This window comes from Schistocerca gregaria, chromosome X (genome assembly GCF_023897955.1).
Source record: "Schistocerca gregaria isolate iqSchGreg1 chromosome X, iqSchGreg1.2, whole genome shotgun sequence".
Lineage (NCBI taxonomy): Eukaryota > Metazoa > Arthropoda > Insecta > Orthoptera > Acrididae > Schistocerca > Schistocerca gregaria.
In genome coordinates this window covers 31,409,199-31,426,656 of record NC_064931.1, presented here as the reverse complement: position 1 = coordinate 31,426,656, position 17,458 = coordinate 31,409,199, and the positions used below count along the sequence as shown (strand labels likewise).

Here is a 17,458-nt window from a genome sequence, read left to right as displayed (position 1 = left end):
GAATAGAAGGAAATGTAGTACGTGAATATGGAATGAGGGCAAGGAATGAAAGAGGAACCTGCCTGGTAAAATTTTTTACAGAGCATAATTTAATCATAGCTAACACTTGGTTCAAGAATAATGAAAGAAGGTGGTATACATGGAAGAAGCCTGGAGATACTGGAAGGTATCAGATAGATTATATATTGGTAAGACAGAAATTTAGGAACCAGGTTTTAAATTGTAAGACATTTCCAGGGGCACATGTGGACTCTGACCAGAATCTATTGGTTATGAATCATATCAAAGCTGAAGAAACAGCAAAAAAGGTGGGAATTGAAAGATTTGGGGCCAGAGGTTGAGACTGACAGAACCAGAGGTTGTAGAGTGTTTCAGGGAGAGCATTAGGTAACAATTGACAATAATGGGGGGTAAGAAATACAGTAAAAGAAGAATAGGTAGCTTTGAGAGATGAAACAGTGAAGGCAACAGAGGATCAAGTAGGTAAAAAGACGAGGGCTGATAAAAATCTTTGGGTAACAGAAGAGGTACTGAATTTAATTGAAGAAAGGAGAAAATACAAAAATGCAGTTAATGAAGCAGGCAAAAAGGAATACAAATGTCTTAAAAATGAAATGGATAGGAAGTGCAAAATTGCTAAGCAGGGATGGCTAGAGGACAAATGTAAAGATGTAGAGGCGTATATCACCAGGGGTAAGATAGATATTGACTACAGGAAAATTACAGAGACCTATGGAGAAAAGAGAACCACTTGCATTACTATCAAGAGCTCAGATGGAATCCCAGATGTAAGCAAAGAAGGGAAAGCAGAAATGGGGAAGGAGTATATAGAGGGTCTATACAATGGCGATGGTACTTGAGAACAATATTATGGAAATGGAAGAGGATGTAGATGAAGATGAAATGGAAGATATAATACTGCGTGAAGAGTTTGACAAAGCACTGAAAGACCTAAGTCGAAACAAGGCCCCGGGAGAAGACAACATTCCATTAGAACTACTGACAGCCTTGAGAGATCCAGTCCTGACAAAACTCTACCATCAGGTGAGCAAGATGTATGAGACAGGCGAAATACCCTCAGACTTCAAGAAGAATGTAATAATTCTAATCCCAAAGAAAGCAGGTGTTGACAGATGTGAAAATTACTGAACTATAAGTTTAATAAGCCACGACTGCAAAATACTAACATGAATTTTTTATAGACGAATGAAAAACTGGTAGAAGCCGACCTCAGGGAAGATCAGTTTGGATTCTGTAAAAATGCTGGAACACGTGAGGCAATACTGACCCTATGACTAATCTTAGAAAATAGTATAAGGAAAGGCAAACCTCCGTTTCTAGCTTTTGTAGACTTAGAGAAAGCTTTTGACAGTGTTGACTGGAATACTCTTTTTCAAATTGTGAAGGTGGCAGGGGTAAAATATACAGGGAACGAAAGGCTGTTTACAATTTGTACAGAACCAGATGGCAGTTATAAGAGTCGAGGGTCATGAAAGGGAAGCAGTGGTTGGGAAGGGAGTGAGATAGGGTTGTAGCCTATCCCCGATGTTATTCGATATTGTATATTGAGCAAGCAGTAAATGAAACAGAAGAAAAATTCGGAGTAGGAATCAAAATCCATGGAGGAGAAATAAAAAATTGAGGGTCGCCGTCGTCATTGTATTTCTATCAGAGAAAGCAAATGAGCTGGAAGAGCAGCTGAACGGAATGGACAGTGTCTTGAAAGGAGGATATAAGATGAACATCAACAAAAGCAAAACAAGGATAATGGAATGTAGTCAAATAAAATCGGGTGATTCTGAGGGAATTAGATTAGGAATGAGATGCTTAAAGTAGTAAATGAGTTTAGAAATTTGTTAACATCAAGTATAGATTTAAGTGTCAAGAAGTCGTTTCTGAAAGTATTTGTATGGAGTGTAGCCATGTAAGGAAGTGAAACGTGTACGATAAATAGTTTAGACAAGAAGAGGGTAGAAGATTTCGAAATGTGGTGCTATAGAAGAGTGCTGAAGTTTAGATGGGTAGCTCACATAACTAATGAGGAAGTATTGAATAGAATTGGGGAGAAGAGAAATTTGTGGCACGACTTGACTAGAAGAAAGGATCGGTTGGTAGGACATACCCTGAATCATCAAGGGATCGCCAATTTAGTAATGGAGGGCAGCGTGGAGGGTGAAAATTGTACAGGGAGACCAAGAGATGAATACACTAAACAGGTTCAGAAGGATGTAGGTTGCAGTAGGTACTGGGAGATGAAGAAGCTTGCACAGGATAGAGTAGCATGGAGAGCTGCATCAAACCAGTCTCTGGACTGAAGACCACAACAACAACAACCTGAGAAAAAATCGGTTTCATAAGTATTATTCCACAATTTTTTAAATAAATGTTTTGAATGCATTTTATTTTTAGAAAATTTTTCATCAAAAGATCCGCTTTTGTGAGAATGACCCATATAGATTACCACTGGGAAATTTTGAACTATTTCTGAGAAATTTGGATTCCTTATTGTGCTGTGTGTCAGACAGCAACAATCAGTTAATAAGCCTGTGGTGATTTCAGTGTAGTTTTTCGAAAGGATTCTGAGAGGAAAAATTATCTGGAAACTTTATTTGCATCCTACAATTTTATCTCAGTAATTAACTTTCCACCATGGGTGGATAAATGCAGTAGAATCATAATTGATAGTTTTCTTTGGTAAAGCTCAAAGTAAGAAAATAATGTGTATCCAGTAACAAATGCTTTCTAATCACGATGCACAGTTAGTTAAGTTAAATAATGCATTGCCTTACAGTGTAGATACTCCTTTGTGGGAATCATTTAGAATGATTAATGAATCCAGGCCAAATGTTTTTAAGAATAGTTCACAAGAATTCATAGTGTGGATTTCAGAAGAGTTGCTTAACTGGGATTGCCATATGTGCATTCACTCGTGAAATTTTATAAGCACCAAATAACAAAATAGTACCAATTGGTATTTTTTGTGACCTGTCTAAGGCATCCGACTGTGTGAATCGCAGTATTCTTGTCAATAAACTGAGGTTTTATGGTTGACGATAGAGCCAGCCTATGGTTAATGTTATATGTAACCAAAAGAATGCAGAAAGCTATACTTAATCATTCAACCAATATAACAAGGTGATATTCTTATAACTGGGGGAGTAATCACTTATGGGATTCCACAAGCCTCAGTCGCAGTTCCAGCTTTGTTTTGCATATATGTAAGTGATCCTCCATCTAATATACAACAAACATAATCAGTTCTTTTAGCAGATGACTCTATTATTGTAATCAGTCCATATATTCATTCATACATACACAACAACACAAGAAATGGTAAGTAATGTTCTTGAAAGTATTGTTGAATGGTTGTCTGCGATGGTCTCGTGTTATAACATATTGTGTTCTGTACATTTAGAGGTACTCCACAAGTGATAGGTGTACCAAGTGTAGCACATGGTGAGGAAATAACAACTAGAGTGGAAAAAATTTAGTTGTCCATACATCAATGAGTTCAGTCAAATTTGCACTTTGAATCATCACAAATATTGGGGAGAGAGAAAGCAGTAAGTTGTCATATTTTGTGTATTTTCATTCAGTAATGTCATATGGAATAATATCCTGGGGTAACTCGTCTTTAAGAAAGGAAATGTTCATTACTCAAAAATGAGCTGTTAGAATAATATGTGCTGCTCATCCATGATCATCTTGTAGATATCTCTTTAAGGAATTAGGCATTTTGACTACTGCTTCATGGCACATTTATTTCCTTGTGGAATTTGTTGTAAATAATTCACTGGAATTTAGAAGGAACAAAGATGTACATAATTACAATACCAGAAGATAAAATAACAGTCATTACCCCACATCAAAGTTATCTTTAGCATCAAAAAGGGTGCCCAGTGCTACCACCAAAATTTTTGACCACTTATCGAATGATATAAAGCATCGTAGACAGCAAAGTTATATTTGAAATAAACTGAAAAAGTTTCTCCTTGACAACTCCTGTTCTGTAGAAGACTTTCTTTTTTGTAATGTATGAAAGGTAGTGAATGGGAATTACCAACTCACAAATGTATAAAAAAAATTGTAAATGGTCAGCATGTAACCTTATATATAATGAATGTGTAATGTAATTGTAAATGACTTGTTTCACATCATTATGATTCATCAGACAAATGAACACCAAACTAAGTAACTATCCATGCAGAAAAAGGAGAAGATGCAGAAATGTTGTACACACGAGATTGGCAGGCACTGAAATTAAGTTACTACTATCAAGAAATGTTGGTTCACGAAATGTTGGTTATAGCATCATGCCATCAGTTTCTATTATTAATGATGAAAATATTCTGATGCTATCTTGTCAGTGGATCCCTAGGGTGATTTGTATACAGAGGAATGTCTGACACAAGCTTTAGCTTTGACAAGTGACATGGGAAATGTGCGGCAAATGCCATAAACAATGTGGTGAGTATAATGTGATGTTATTGACAATTTTTTCAAACAGGCAAAGCTGTGGATCAGTCTGTAATGACAGCCAGTTATTATATATTTTTTATTATATATATCACATTTGGTGGTTTTGCCAACACTCAATCAAACTGTCATCTTCCAACGTAACCTAGACCTTGGTCAAAGCTACAGATCAGTCTGTCACCAAAACCAGATTTATTTATTTCACATTCATTGGCTTGACCTACTCTCAGCTGAACTGTCACCTTCCAGTCTAACCTCAACCTCAGGCTAAGCTGCATATCAGTCTGTCACCACAACCAGTTTACAGTGTCATATTCATTGACTTGTCAACTAATAACAAGACAGTGCATATATGTACCAAAAGGTTACATAACAACACCCATTAACGTTGTGTCACTGTCCAAAGCCAATGACTCACGGCGAATATTCTGCTTGACCTGGGTTGTTTCAGATTAACTTCAGAGAGGCATATGAGATAGCATTCGTCCCATGCGCAACTTGTGAAAGGAACAATAGTATCTGTTTGTGACTTTGCTAATTAAGACAATGTTTTTTGGACCAAGGGCTGTTTTTTTCTCCCAAGAACTTGAAGAAAATTGGCACAGTAACATGCGGCCCCTAGTAGACTAATGTTTGGTCCCTTCCAAACCCAGATGTGTGTGTCAGTATAATTTTAGACTTTTATTCTGGTGACCATATATTGCTAACATTAAGGACACATGTCAGTGTAATATCCTAACTGCTAAATTTAGGATATATGATTTTCCACCATGTACAAAATCCAAAAAGTAATATGAAGCAAGGAAAGAGTGTTTAGGACCTTGTTGCATCTGTCTGTGATGCACATACATTACTTTCTTTGTACATGTATTGAAATCTGCTCCTGAAGGTGCCAAATATTGTTACGTTTTGTATATTAGTTTATCTGGTGTCCACTTTGATCAAAATTTTATTTTTACAGAACTTTAGTGCTGTTGTCATTTGACTATCATAAAATGTAACTATCTAATGCACTTGCAGTTGGAGCTTACGCTGTAGTAAGAATTTATCAAGTACTTGATTACAGTTACGGAATGATGACTTGCTTGGATGCAAGGTTTGTCCTGTAAAGTAGTATAGCCCACTTTGGAAAAAAAATGCTTTTGGTTTTGTAAAATGATACTCAATTTATTAATAAGGATGCAGTGAGTTTTAATGTGTAACTATGTTCATCTGGTTTCAAATATTGGATTTCTTTTTAGCACTAAGGAAAAGAATTGATTATTCCAAGAAGCCTTACCACAGGTCTAATTGTTGCAAGCATTTGAAGTTCTTTGGTTTATGTTATGTGAACATATGAGGCAAAATTTGACATGTTCAGCAGAATGGTAGGATACACAACAATATAAGCAAAACCTTTTATGGCAAAATTTGATGTTCCTAGAGAACTTTTGTGAATAACAAATCATTGAACAGTTTGCCTGTTCTATTCATAATAGTTTCATGAGTTCTGAGTAGCCCCATTTGTTATTACTTTGAAAGATGCCCTAACATTTTAATCTGTTTGTTTAAAATATAAGTTATTTTCCGTTACATTAATGTGACAACGGCCTGTGTTTGATAAGTGTGCAGTAACCAGTTACAGACGGCAGGTGGCAGCACTAGATGTGGAGGGGATATAAAGTGTATTGGGGGATGTGGAAAACAGTTCAGTTGTTGTCATAACACATAAACAAAGTGATTTATCTGACATCCAAAAGGGCATGATCATTAACTTTTGGGCCAATGGTGGAAGCATTTCCAAAATGCCTAAGTTTGTAAACTATCCACATGACACCATGGTTAAAGTATACCGTGCATGGCAAAATGGCACTACTAAAACTGCTGCCGAAACAACTGTGGTGCACTATAGGCCATTGATTACAGGCGTGAATGATGACTGCGGAGATATGTACAGGTGGATAGACATGCAACTGTTGAGCAAGTGACTGCCCAGATAAATCAAGGGGGATGTCAATAGTGTCTCCTCAACAGCTGTTCGCAAATATTGCTGCATATGGGCCTCCGCAGCAGGTGCCTGCATCTTGCATCCATGCTGCTTGCTATTCATGGTCAACAAGTGCAACTGGACATCCACTGAGTGGCAGGAGATGATCTTTTCAGAGAAATCTTGTTTTATGCTCCATGGGACAGATGGCCATTGGTGTGCATGGTGTGAAACATCTGAAAACAAACATCCTGCAACCAGGAGAGAGCTTAATGGGCTGGAGAATGTTTCTGTGGCATTCTGTGGGTGATATCCTTCTGGAAGGCACAATGGCTCAACACAAGTATGCATCTATCCTTGGATATCATGTCCACCCCTAGATGAATTTTGTTTCTTCTTGGTTTGAGATGGCATCTTCCAGCAGGACAATGCAACCTGTCACACAGCTTGCAATGCGTGTGCATGGTTTGAAGAGTACCAGGTTGAGTTTACCATACTCTCGTGGCTGCCAAACTTCCCAGATTTAAACCCACTTGAGAATCTGTGGGAACAACTCAGTCAGGCTGTTCACAGCATGTGTCCTCAACCGATAAACTCAGCACATGTGGCCATGGGACTGGAGTTGGCGTAGCTCCAAATCCTTGTCACTACCTTCCAGAATGTCGTTGGCTCTCTTCCTGCATGTCTTGCAGCTGCAAAATGTGCTTATTTAGTCTTTTGACAGGTGATCACATTAATGTGACTGGGTGGTGTATATATTAATTGTTCTTACTGCCACCCAAAATAAAATTTGTGTGTGGGGTGTCCCAGAAGGAATGGTCAATATTCAGGGATATGACAGGTACTATCTTTTAATGCCAAAGACTTCATATGGACATATGCTCTGGTCCGAATGGTTTCCGAGATGGTACATGTTTAATGTACATTGTTATTTCTGTTTTGTAGTGACTGACCATTCCTCCTGGAGCACCCCCTGCGTAGATATGTGGTGAACATGCATTTGTTGTGCGGGTGCTTTTTATTTTATTTGAAAAGAAAAAAATAACAGTTCTTGTAGTATAGCAAACAGCCTAGCTGTAGCTCTTTTTACTTCTTAGCTAATTCGGTAATGAAAATAGTTAATTTTTTGTTGTTTTAAATATTCATATTACCCTCTGAATTGTGTATTTATTGTTTCAGACTTCAGGAATTGGAGAGCCCAGCATATACCATGCTCTTGTTGTCATATTTCTGGAATTCTTTGCATGGGGACTTTTGACTATGCCCATTATTTCTGTAAGTGCAAATGCATATTTTTCAAATTATTGGGTAATTTATGAGTTTAATGTTGTGGTGTCAGGTACTTCTGCAACAATTATAGATACTGAAATGCCATTTTTGCTAACTGACTGTGTGTAAGGGGGTGAATACATTGCTGTTTAGAGTCTTCCACCTATTTAGACCATATTTGTGTACAAAGAAACTAAATGAAACATGTCTTTTTAACTATAAAATACATATGTTTTAATGGCATTTGAAAGTGTGTGCAAAGAGGATACAACGAAGCATGTTCAACGTAAAATACAAACAAGAGGATGTAATTAATGTGCCGATATGATTAACTTCAGCTAAATGAAGCAGTGGACAGCTAATCTCAACTGTAGAAAATGATGATAACCGTGGCTCTATCTGGTTGGACATTTCCTAGCTCTGTTGTATCAGTACTTATAATCTGTTGTGATATAATTGTTGTCTCTGCATATATGTATATAAAGGAAGCAATGAATGAAGAAAAGTGAGACACACTACTTATTTATGATAATTCTGATAGAAATGCCAGGGAAGTAATCAGAATGTGATTCGAGAATATCCTGATCAGAAATCCATGTAATTGCAAGATACACAAAGGATTCCTGTCTTGAGTTGATTAGAATTCCTCAAAGTGAGTTCAGCGAAAGACTGAAATGTGAGAAATGCAGAAACTCAATGTTTTTGCTCTCAGAAAATGAAATGCTACTACAGTTTGTTGTGGCGTGTGGTATCTCAATGGAGGTTATCATCTAGCTTCTTCTTTGTTGGTGAATTAAGTGTTAGAAACAGCTTTTCTAAATTAATGCATAGGGTCTGATTTTATTGTAAATTGACTAGCTCACTCCCCAACTTGTAGTGAACATTGGAAGATACTGTGTATAGCATGGTTCATATGCAGAGAATACATTATGCCATATTACTGCAGTGTTACTGTAGATACTTTTCAAACTGCTTTTTATTCACTACATGTCCCCTGACCAATTTTTGTTGCCATCGGTGCTGGAAAGATTAAGAATATTCTGTGAAAAGGCCTAATATGAAGCAGTTTCAACCAGAAGAGCACCATTTTTTACTATGTATGTGAATGTTATGTAATTTATTCTTGGGCTAAGTCATTCCACTTTAATCGGGCATGTGTATTCACTCTTACACAATACAGTTATGGCTAGGAAACAAATCTAGTGAATCTGTGTTTGAATTAAGTGTGTTACTGCACACTCATTGCAAATTTTTCCTCTGTTAAAGTAATTTCATTGCTCTTAAAATGTATAGTGCTTATTACTCTGTTACCTCAGTGCTCAGTTGCTAAGAGTACAGTCACACCAGGAAGAGGCATGTTTCTTGTTGTTACCTACTATTGGGATGAGTCTTGACTGCTCCAGTAATTGTGTCATGGCAGAATACTTGCTCATAATTTCCTATGGTGTGTAAATAAAGTTAGCAGGTATTTTGTTCTACTAAGTTGGAATTTAACCACATCATCAGAATTTTTGATGAAATCGTAACCGAGACATACAAGTAGTTTATCGCTATGACAGATGTATATCTCAATCTACGCTACCCATTAGTCCATGATGGCTGTCGTGTTGCCAACTCACAATCAAATTGTCACATTCCAATCTAACCTAGACCTCTGGCTATGCTACAGGTCAGTCTGTCAGCACATCTAGTTTTCCAACAGCAGCACTCTTCAGTGGAAGAGCCTCATATACTGTAAGTGCACTTTATTTATTCGTTTTTGTCATCTTTGGACATAATTTCGAAGGTAGATATGTAGACTTCTGCAGTTGATGTTAATCATTATGAAAATCCTCCTAGGTTTGCTGCCATATCTTCTTATAAAATACTAAAATAACTGAGGTTTCAGTCATGTTGCAGTGTTCTTGACTAATTAACTGGAAAGCAAGCATTTGAGCAAAGAGCATTATCTCTGCACAATTCTGCCCACTATGTTGGCACAGTATGGGGATGATACCATAACCATTTCCACACAAATTAACAGCCTGAGTAATAACATCCGGATCGTATTAAAACATGAAAGTAATGGTGCAGTTGTATTCCTGGATGTGAAGGTCTGCGTAACTCCCAATGTCAAATAGGGATAAAAGGTGTTCCAGAAATGTACACACACCTTGGGTGACCCTTTCAGAGATAAAAACAATATGAAACATGAATTGAAAGAGCCAATCGCTATGTCAGTAAAATTATAAGAAGAGATACAAAGCTAACGAATTTTCCAGAATGGTTGCAAGATCCAAGGTTTGGTAGGGTTCACTAATGGTGCAGTAAAGCTCTCAACATCACAGGTGCATACGAGATACATGAGTGTGGCACCACGTAGATTGGGGAAACAGGAAGTCATTGAATTCACCTACATAGCAGAGCATGAGTGCTATTTGATTGGGACAGCACAACAAATCAGCACTAGTGGAACACCATCACAACTCTGGGCAGGCTGTTAGTTTCAAGAAGCAGTACATGTAACATGGCCATAGATATCCACATGGAAAATGAGAGTGGGAGTTGAAATGCTGGACCAGCCTTACGTCGTCAGTAGAGAGGATGGTTGCAGGTTGCTGGGTTCCTGTGTCCCTTGCTGTCAATAATCCAGGTACGATGGGCCGAGTGTGATCATAGAGCAGCAGCATCCCCATGACCAGCTAAACAAAAAGAGCAAGCATAACTGGTGTTATTCTCCACAATAAACAGCAGGAAAATATAGGCTCTACAACCTTCTTGCTGATTCATAGCAGGCTACCAATTACGAGCAAGCTGTGTAACCCTTCCCTCTCTCCTAACACTGACCAGTGATATTTTGTGGCCAATAAAATTTAAGAAAGGTGATGCTGGTAGTCTTATGACACTGTTATCAATGCTATGAACTGAAGCATCCTCTATCCAGTTAATTTGCCTATACCCTGAGGAAGGCCACTGCAACATGGCCAAAAAATTTGTTATTTTAGTATTTTAGCATTTTAAATATTTTATAAGGTGATTTGATAACACACCCAGAAGGATTGTAATGATACTTTCAAACACCATTACACATTGTATGTTCCTAATGAAAGAGGCATTCAGTTTCTACGCTCACACACGTATTACAAACATGCACTATGTGAAAAAGTTCTAATCCCCTTATGTAATATCAGCTAGTATAAACGACAGTTTGGTATTTGCAACTACTGAGGAAATTTCAAGATGGTCACCTGAAATGCACTACTCTGTAGGACAAATTGTTAACTTTCCTCAATAATCACATTAATAGTGTAAGTTGACATCTTCAAAATTAAGGTGTCACTATTAGTTACTTCAAGAAATATTTGTCATTGTCAAAAATAACAGTGAAATCACAAACTGTTGATATGAGACTGAAGTTTCTCACTATGCCATCCTCATATTAAACATTGTCAGTTTACTTGTTGCAGCAAATCTGGTTTTAATTTTGAGCGTATTATGAAATCTTCCATCTTCTTTGTCAGGAACAACAGACTGTAATGGTGCTGTTGCGGTAACCATTTATAGCCTATAGACAGTCTGTGAGTGAGCGGAGTATACCATCATTATGTCATGCTGCCAGAGATTGTCTCCATGCCACCACTGGTGGTGCCAGCCCACTCGTAAGAAGCAATCCATCACATGTGGTGTGTCTTCACAGTTTCGAGAGCTTGCTTTCACCCACTACTAAGATTATACCTGCTGTTCCGGTTCAAGTTATTCTTGCACATTTTAATTTCTACTGCTTCCATAATAACAGTATTTCGCTATATAGATGTGTGGGACAAGATTTTAGATTCATCAAACATTATTCTGTGTTTATTTGTGACACTGTGTTCAGCAACTGTTTTCAATTTTTAATATGGCTTTGATTTTCTGCACAGCCATCAGAAACGATACTGATAGATTGACCGATGTAATTGCTTCTACACTCACAAATTCCAGGGACTGAGAGACCAAGACTGTCCTTAATCTCACACACAGTATCTCCTTTTATCTTCTTGGGCAGTCAGAAAATACATCTTATGCCTCTTCTTCCCTGGACTCCCTTGAAACTGTTCCATCATGCTTTGATACTCACCTACTGCTTGTGTGGTGGTAAATTGTATGAAAATGCCAATGGAATGGCCATGGGTTCTCCATTGTTTCCATCAGTGGACAACTTCTTTAGGGACCATTTTGAGGAATGCACATTAAATTTGGCTCAGTTTTACCCATCTTCATTTTATCGATATGTTGTTCACATATTGATGGTCTGGCCACAATGTCCCAAAGTTCTGGAGCAGTTCATTGTTCACATGAACAGGATGTATCTTAACATCTGGTTCACTACTGCGACAGAGAGATACGGAAAGTCACTATTTTTAGATGCTTTGGTCGAATGATAATCAGATGCATGGCGTGTATGCCACACACACACACACACACACACACACACACACACACACACACACAGTTTACATCTTGGTGTAGATTTTTTCGCCGCCTTGTCTGGAAGAGAGCTGTTGCAAATATATTAATATGTAGAGTTACAGCTAATTGTGACCAGAACCACCAAGACTGCAAGATTAATCTCTAAATATTTGTTCTGAAAGAATGGCTATGAGGCTCAAGATATAAACAAACAAAATTTCAAAAATGTTGAACAATCACATGATAATCTACCTATTGTATTCCATCCTGTCGGTGGGTCCACATCTACCAAAGTAGGTAGGGTCCTGGGCAGAAGAGGTGTGATACCTATTTTTCTACTGCCCAAGAACATAAAGGAAGTCCTGCCCACAATTACAGACAGTCTTTGTCTCAGGGTCCCTGGAATTTATAAGATTCCTTGTGAATATAGCAGGAGCTACATTGGTCACAGTGTGTCCTTACCATTTGCTACTGGTTACACAGCAACAATTGCACATAAAAAGTTGGTAAATTAAGAAACCAGCAGTTGCTGAATAGAGAGTTAGAAACAAAATAATATTGGATGAGACTAAAATCTTGCTCCACACATCAACATACAGGGGACCTGCTGCTAAAGAAGCAGTAACACTTAGAATGTGTGAAAACAACAGCAATGAGAACAGTGGCTATAATCTTAGTAGTGTGTGGAAGCAAGCTCTTAATGCTGAGAAGACACATAGAAATGTGCTGAATTCCTTACCTTCCTACAAGAGTGCTGGCATCACCAGTACAGACCTGGACACAATCTCTGGCAGTATGGTGTAATGATGATCAGTCCCGAGTCACATATGGACTATAAACACTTAACACAGAAACAGCCACAATGGTCACGTGTTCCTGGCAAAAATGATGGAGAATTTTGTTGAAAGCTCAAAATTGTACCTGTATTTGATGCGACTAGTAGCCCAAGTGGGTTTTATACAAGCTGTTGATGTCCTACAGTATTTATTTCGTGTACAGGCTTTCAGCCTACAAAATAAATATTGTAAAACATCAATAGTTTTTGTTTTCATTCTTAATTATGATCTAACATTTGAAAAAAAACTTCAGCAACTGTCACATTGTTTTTTGGTGTATGTGTTAAATGCCTCGTGCACAATCATTTTAACATCCTGTGCTATCTTTCACTTGTTCTAATTAAAGTTTTAATGTGTTTTTTCCAGACTTAAGGTAATGGGATGTTCCTTTAAAACATATCACTTCCATTTTGTTTCCACAACTAAGTTAATGAACCAACCCTAATGACCTTTGCTTTGAGATATTTATCTTTGATCTTCTTTCATGTCCCTCAACAGATTGCTGTCATGTATCTACCTCGTTATTTTTCATATTGAGTTGTAGAGAACCTCTGTTGATGTATGAACTTTAAAGTTTATATCATAGTCCCTGTTTGTTGCAGTGAGAGAAGAAGGCTTCCAGGCACATTTATGTGTAATTCATATGATCACAAAATGAATATATTCCTTCTTCCATTGTGAGTTTTTCAGATTAATGGTGTGTGTCAGTACACATCCTGCAGCTTCTGGTAGTGTGAAAACACACCAGACGGGGCTCCCAATGCATTCCATTGAGAATAGTCAGGAATTTGCAAGCAAGAACATATTTGAGTAAATTGTACATGACCAAGGTTTTTTATCTAGAGGAAAATGCACTGGATTATTGTGACAAAGGTCCACCACTCGTAATAAGTGAATAAAAGCAAACAGGTCTGTGAGTTTGCAGCCCACCCAAAACAATTAAAGTGGTCTCACTTCTTTTTGACTCATTGCTATTCAGGATGTGCATGATGGTCAACTGTGTTGTTTTCAAAGGTAGCATCGCTGTGTGGGAAGAAAACCGTCATCAAATGTACCCAATTTTACCTTTTTTGGTCCAAATTCTTGCAATGCAGCTTTCCCTTATATATATATATATATATATATATATATATATATATATATATATATATATATATATATATATAAAACAGAAAGAAACTTCCACATGGGAAAAATATATTAAAAATAAAGATTCCAAGACTTACCAAGCGGGAAAGCGCCGGCAGACAGGCACATGAACAAAACACACAAACACACACACAAAATTACGAGCTTTCGCAACTGGCAGTTGCTTCGTCAGGAAGGAAGGAAGGAGAGGGAAAAATGAAAGGGTGTGGGTTTTAAGGGAGAGGGTAAGGAGTCATTCCAATCCCGGGAGCGGAAAGACTTCCCTTAGGGGAAAAAAAAGGACAGGTGTACACTCGCACACACACACACACATATCCATCCGCACATACACAGACACAAGCAGACAACCACCAGCAATATGTCTGCTTGTGTCTGTGTATGTGCGGATGGATATGTGTGTGTGTGTGTGTGCGAGTGTACACCTGTCCTTTTTTTTCCCCTAAGGGAAGTCTTTCCGCTCCCGGGATTGGAATGACTCCTTACCCTCTCCCTTAAAACCCACACCCTTTCATTTTTCCCTCTCCTTCCTTCCTTCCTGACGAAGCAACTGCCAGTTGCGAAAGCTCGTAATTTTGTGTGTGTGTTTGTGTGTTTTGTTCATGTGCCTGTCTGCCGGCGCTTTCCCGCTTGGTAAGTCTTGGAATCTTTATTTTTAATATATATATATATATATATATATATATATATATATATATCTGCAGAGCAAACGTGCTGACTCTGTACATTATGTATCCAGTGCCTCATTGGTAATGACCAGAAAAAGATTTTCTTTTGTGAACCACTTAATGAATTCCTGATTTCTTCTTTTGTATGTTCATTTGCGCTCTGTTTATTTTGTATTATAGTCTCAGTCCCATGAGGAACACAAATATAGGAGACACTTTCAGAGAAGGAATGGCTGTCTGATTGCAGAGCATTTGTATATCACTGTACTTATGTCTTTGCACTTTCCCATCCCAGTAGTGTGGCCCATTCAGTTATACCCTGTATAGAGTGGTTCTTCTTGTGCGCGAGCGCCCACACACACACACACACACACACACACACACACACACACACACACACACACAGTCTCTCTCTCTCTCTCTCTCTCTCTCTCTCTCTCTCTCTCTCTCTCCCTCTCACTCTCTCTCTCCCCTCTCTTCCCCCCTCCCTCCCTCCCCCTCACTTCCCCTCCCCCTCCCCTCTCCCCTTGTAACTATCAGATTTTTGTGTTCTGTGACAACCACTGTCTCTCAGTATTCATTAAAAACATTTTGCTTGTCATAGGTCCACTTACACATCTTGCAACTTCTCATATAAACAACATAGATTGATGATAATGGCATTGATGCATCCCATTTTGGTAGAAATAATCTCAGTGATTGGTATAAAATAATAATTATAACCTTTAGAACTATCAATTGCATTTATTGTTAACTTGATTTAATGTAAGTTAAAAATTGGAGTGTTATGTTTACCTAGTACAAACACCATTATTTATTACATGTTTCAGGTTCTCAATGAAACATTTCCAGATCACACATTCCTTATGAATGGACTAATTATGGGAATTAAGGTAATGGCAGTGTTCATTTGATCAAAAGTGTCAAAATACATTTAAATATTTTATTTGTAGATTTTATTTGTTATATGTATCGGATGAGCAACAACTGTTTTCATGTTTATTCTTGCTGTGATGTTTGGTTTCTCATTATTCATGTATTAGTGGTTGAATACTGTTTGTATATTATTGGTGTTAACATAAACAATTGGACATAACAGAATAGGAAACATGTAACTGTAATATACACTGTACACAAAATGTATCACTTTTTTGAAATCCCGTAATTGTTTCCCATTGTGACACACAAGTTTGAAATTTGGCTCAAAGCTGCCTACGATCCTTCTCTGTAATGTAGCACTGCAGTGTTAATCCAGGCTTGGCAATGCTTCGAACAGAAAAGCGTTGACACATGCGAAAAGGAGGCCACAGCTCAGAAGTTCATGTGGGGTGTAAGACGGATTAATGGTGTCACATTGGCATCAAATTTCACAATAATTCTTCCCCATACCATCGTGTACATGTTACACAATGGGGAAGTCACTACACTCCCTCTTACCCACATTTCACCCCCTCTTTTTACGCATCTATGATGAAGGTTAGAACCTCGACACCCAGCATTGAAATCAAGTGATTTTCTTATGGGTGTCTATGGAAAACATTTCAGGCACATCACCAATCAGAATTGACACAAATCATCCTCAGGAGGTGGCATAAAGGACACCTATGAAACCACTCTTTCCCTTGGGTCATTGATTCCCACACATTTTGTGGTCAGAAATGACAACTTGTAGAGCGATGAACAACACGACAATGTTCTTGACAACACTGGTGACGCCCCCGGACAATTCAACCCTACTCCAAGGCTGCATTCACACTGCATGAAGTGTACTGGACTGGCTCACACCTAGCCAGCACAAGCCGCCATTCAGGGTGTTCACACTGCGCTCTGGGCTGGGGGAAAATGGGGAAAATTTCAGATTTTCATGGTGTAAAACCACTTAACAGCATATAAGACTAAACCACATTGTTTTATGAATTTATTTTTTCCATAAAAGATTTACTTTCCTCATGAAAAAAGAAAATGCTTACTTTTCATTACACATGCATTTTTAGTTCTGTAATGTTTCCCAAATGATTTTGAAGAAAGTATGTGCTTAAGAAATTGGATTTTTGTTCACATGGTAATATAGCATCATTACTTCTTAATGATAGCGGGTAGCTTACTGTTGGATACATTTTAGACCACAATTATGTTGTGAGTGAAATATAGCAAAAAGTATGAAAATGTTTTTGAAATGGTAGTCTCCATTCACAAGTTACTGAGTGGTGCCAATGCCTCGATTGCAAGCCAGTGGATTTCAGGTATGTTTAGTGTATTGTCAATCACTACAGGATAGAATAGACAAGTTACTGGCAATCAGTGAAGGCTGAGTGTCAGTTCCTTGCCTTATTGTAATTGTTGTTGTTGTTGTTGTTGTTGTTGTTGTTTTTGTTTTTGTTGTAATGGTTGGGTGCTGTAAATACTTCCTCGGATTGTAGCTCTTGTTTTGTTACATGTTTGTAGGTTTTTTCCTCCTTTTGCTTTATTTGTCAGCTAATCTGCTTCCAGAATAATGGGCAGAGGTTGAGATTTGAGTCAGTGACAAGCACATAGTTTCAGTCTTAACAGAAACTTTCTCGTCTTTGTGTATATATCCCCAAACCCAAACATGTCCTCATGGCTTTCATTAGCAGCTACAGAAGTTGGGATGCAGTATAAAGAAGATATACAATTTTTAAGGTGTTTTT

At 37.9% G+C, this 17,458-nt stretch overlaps 1 protein-coding gene across 1 annotated transcript in view; it reads left to right on the top strand.

Moving 5' to 3' along the window:
• The window catches only part of LOC126297812 (hippocampus abundant transcript 1 protein), a 98,561-nt gene that overhangs the window by 10,616 nt on the left and 70,487 nt on the right, over positions 1-17,458 (top strand). The window contains exons 2-3 of the mRNA XM_049989038.1: positions 7,622-7,717; positions 15,620-15,682. Coding sequence (XP_049844995.1) covers positions 7,622-7,717; positions 15,620-15,682 — 159 coding nt within the window. The remainder of the gene's footprint in view (positions 1-7,621; positions 7,718-15,619; positions 15,683-17,458) is intronic.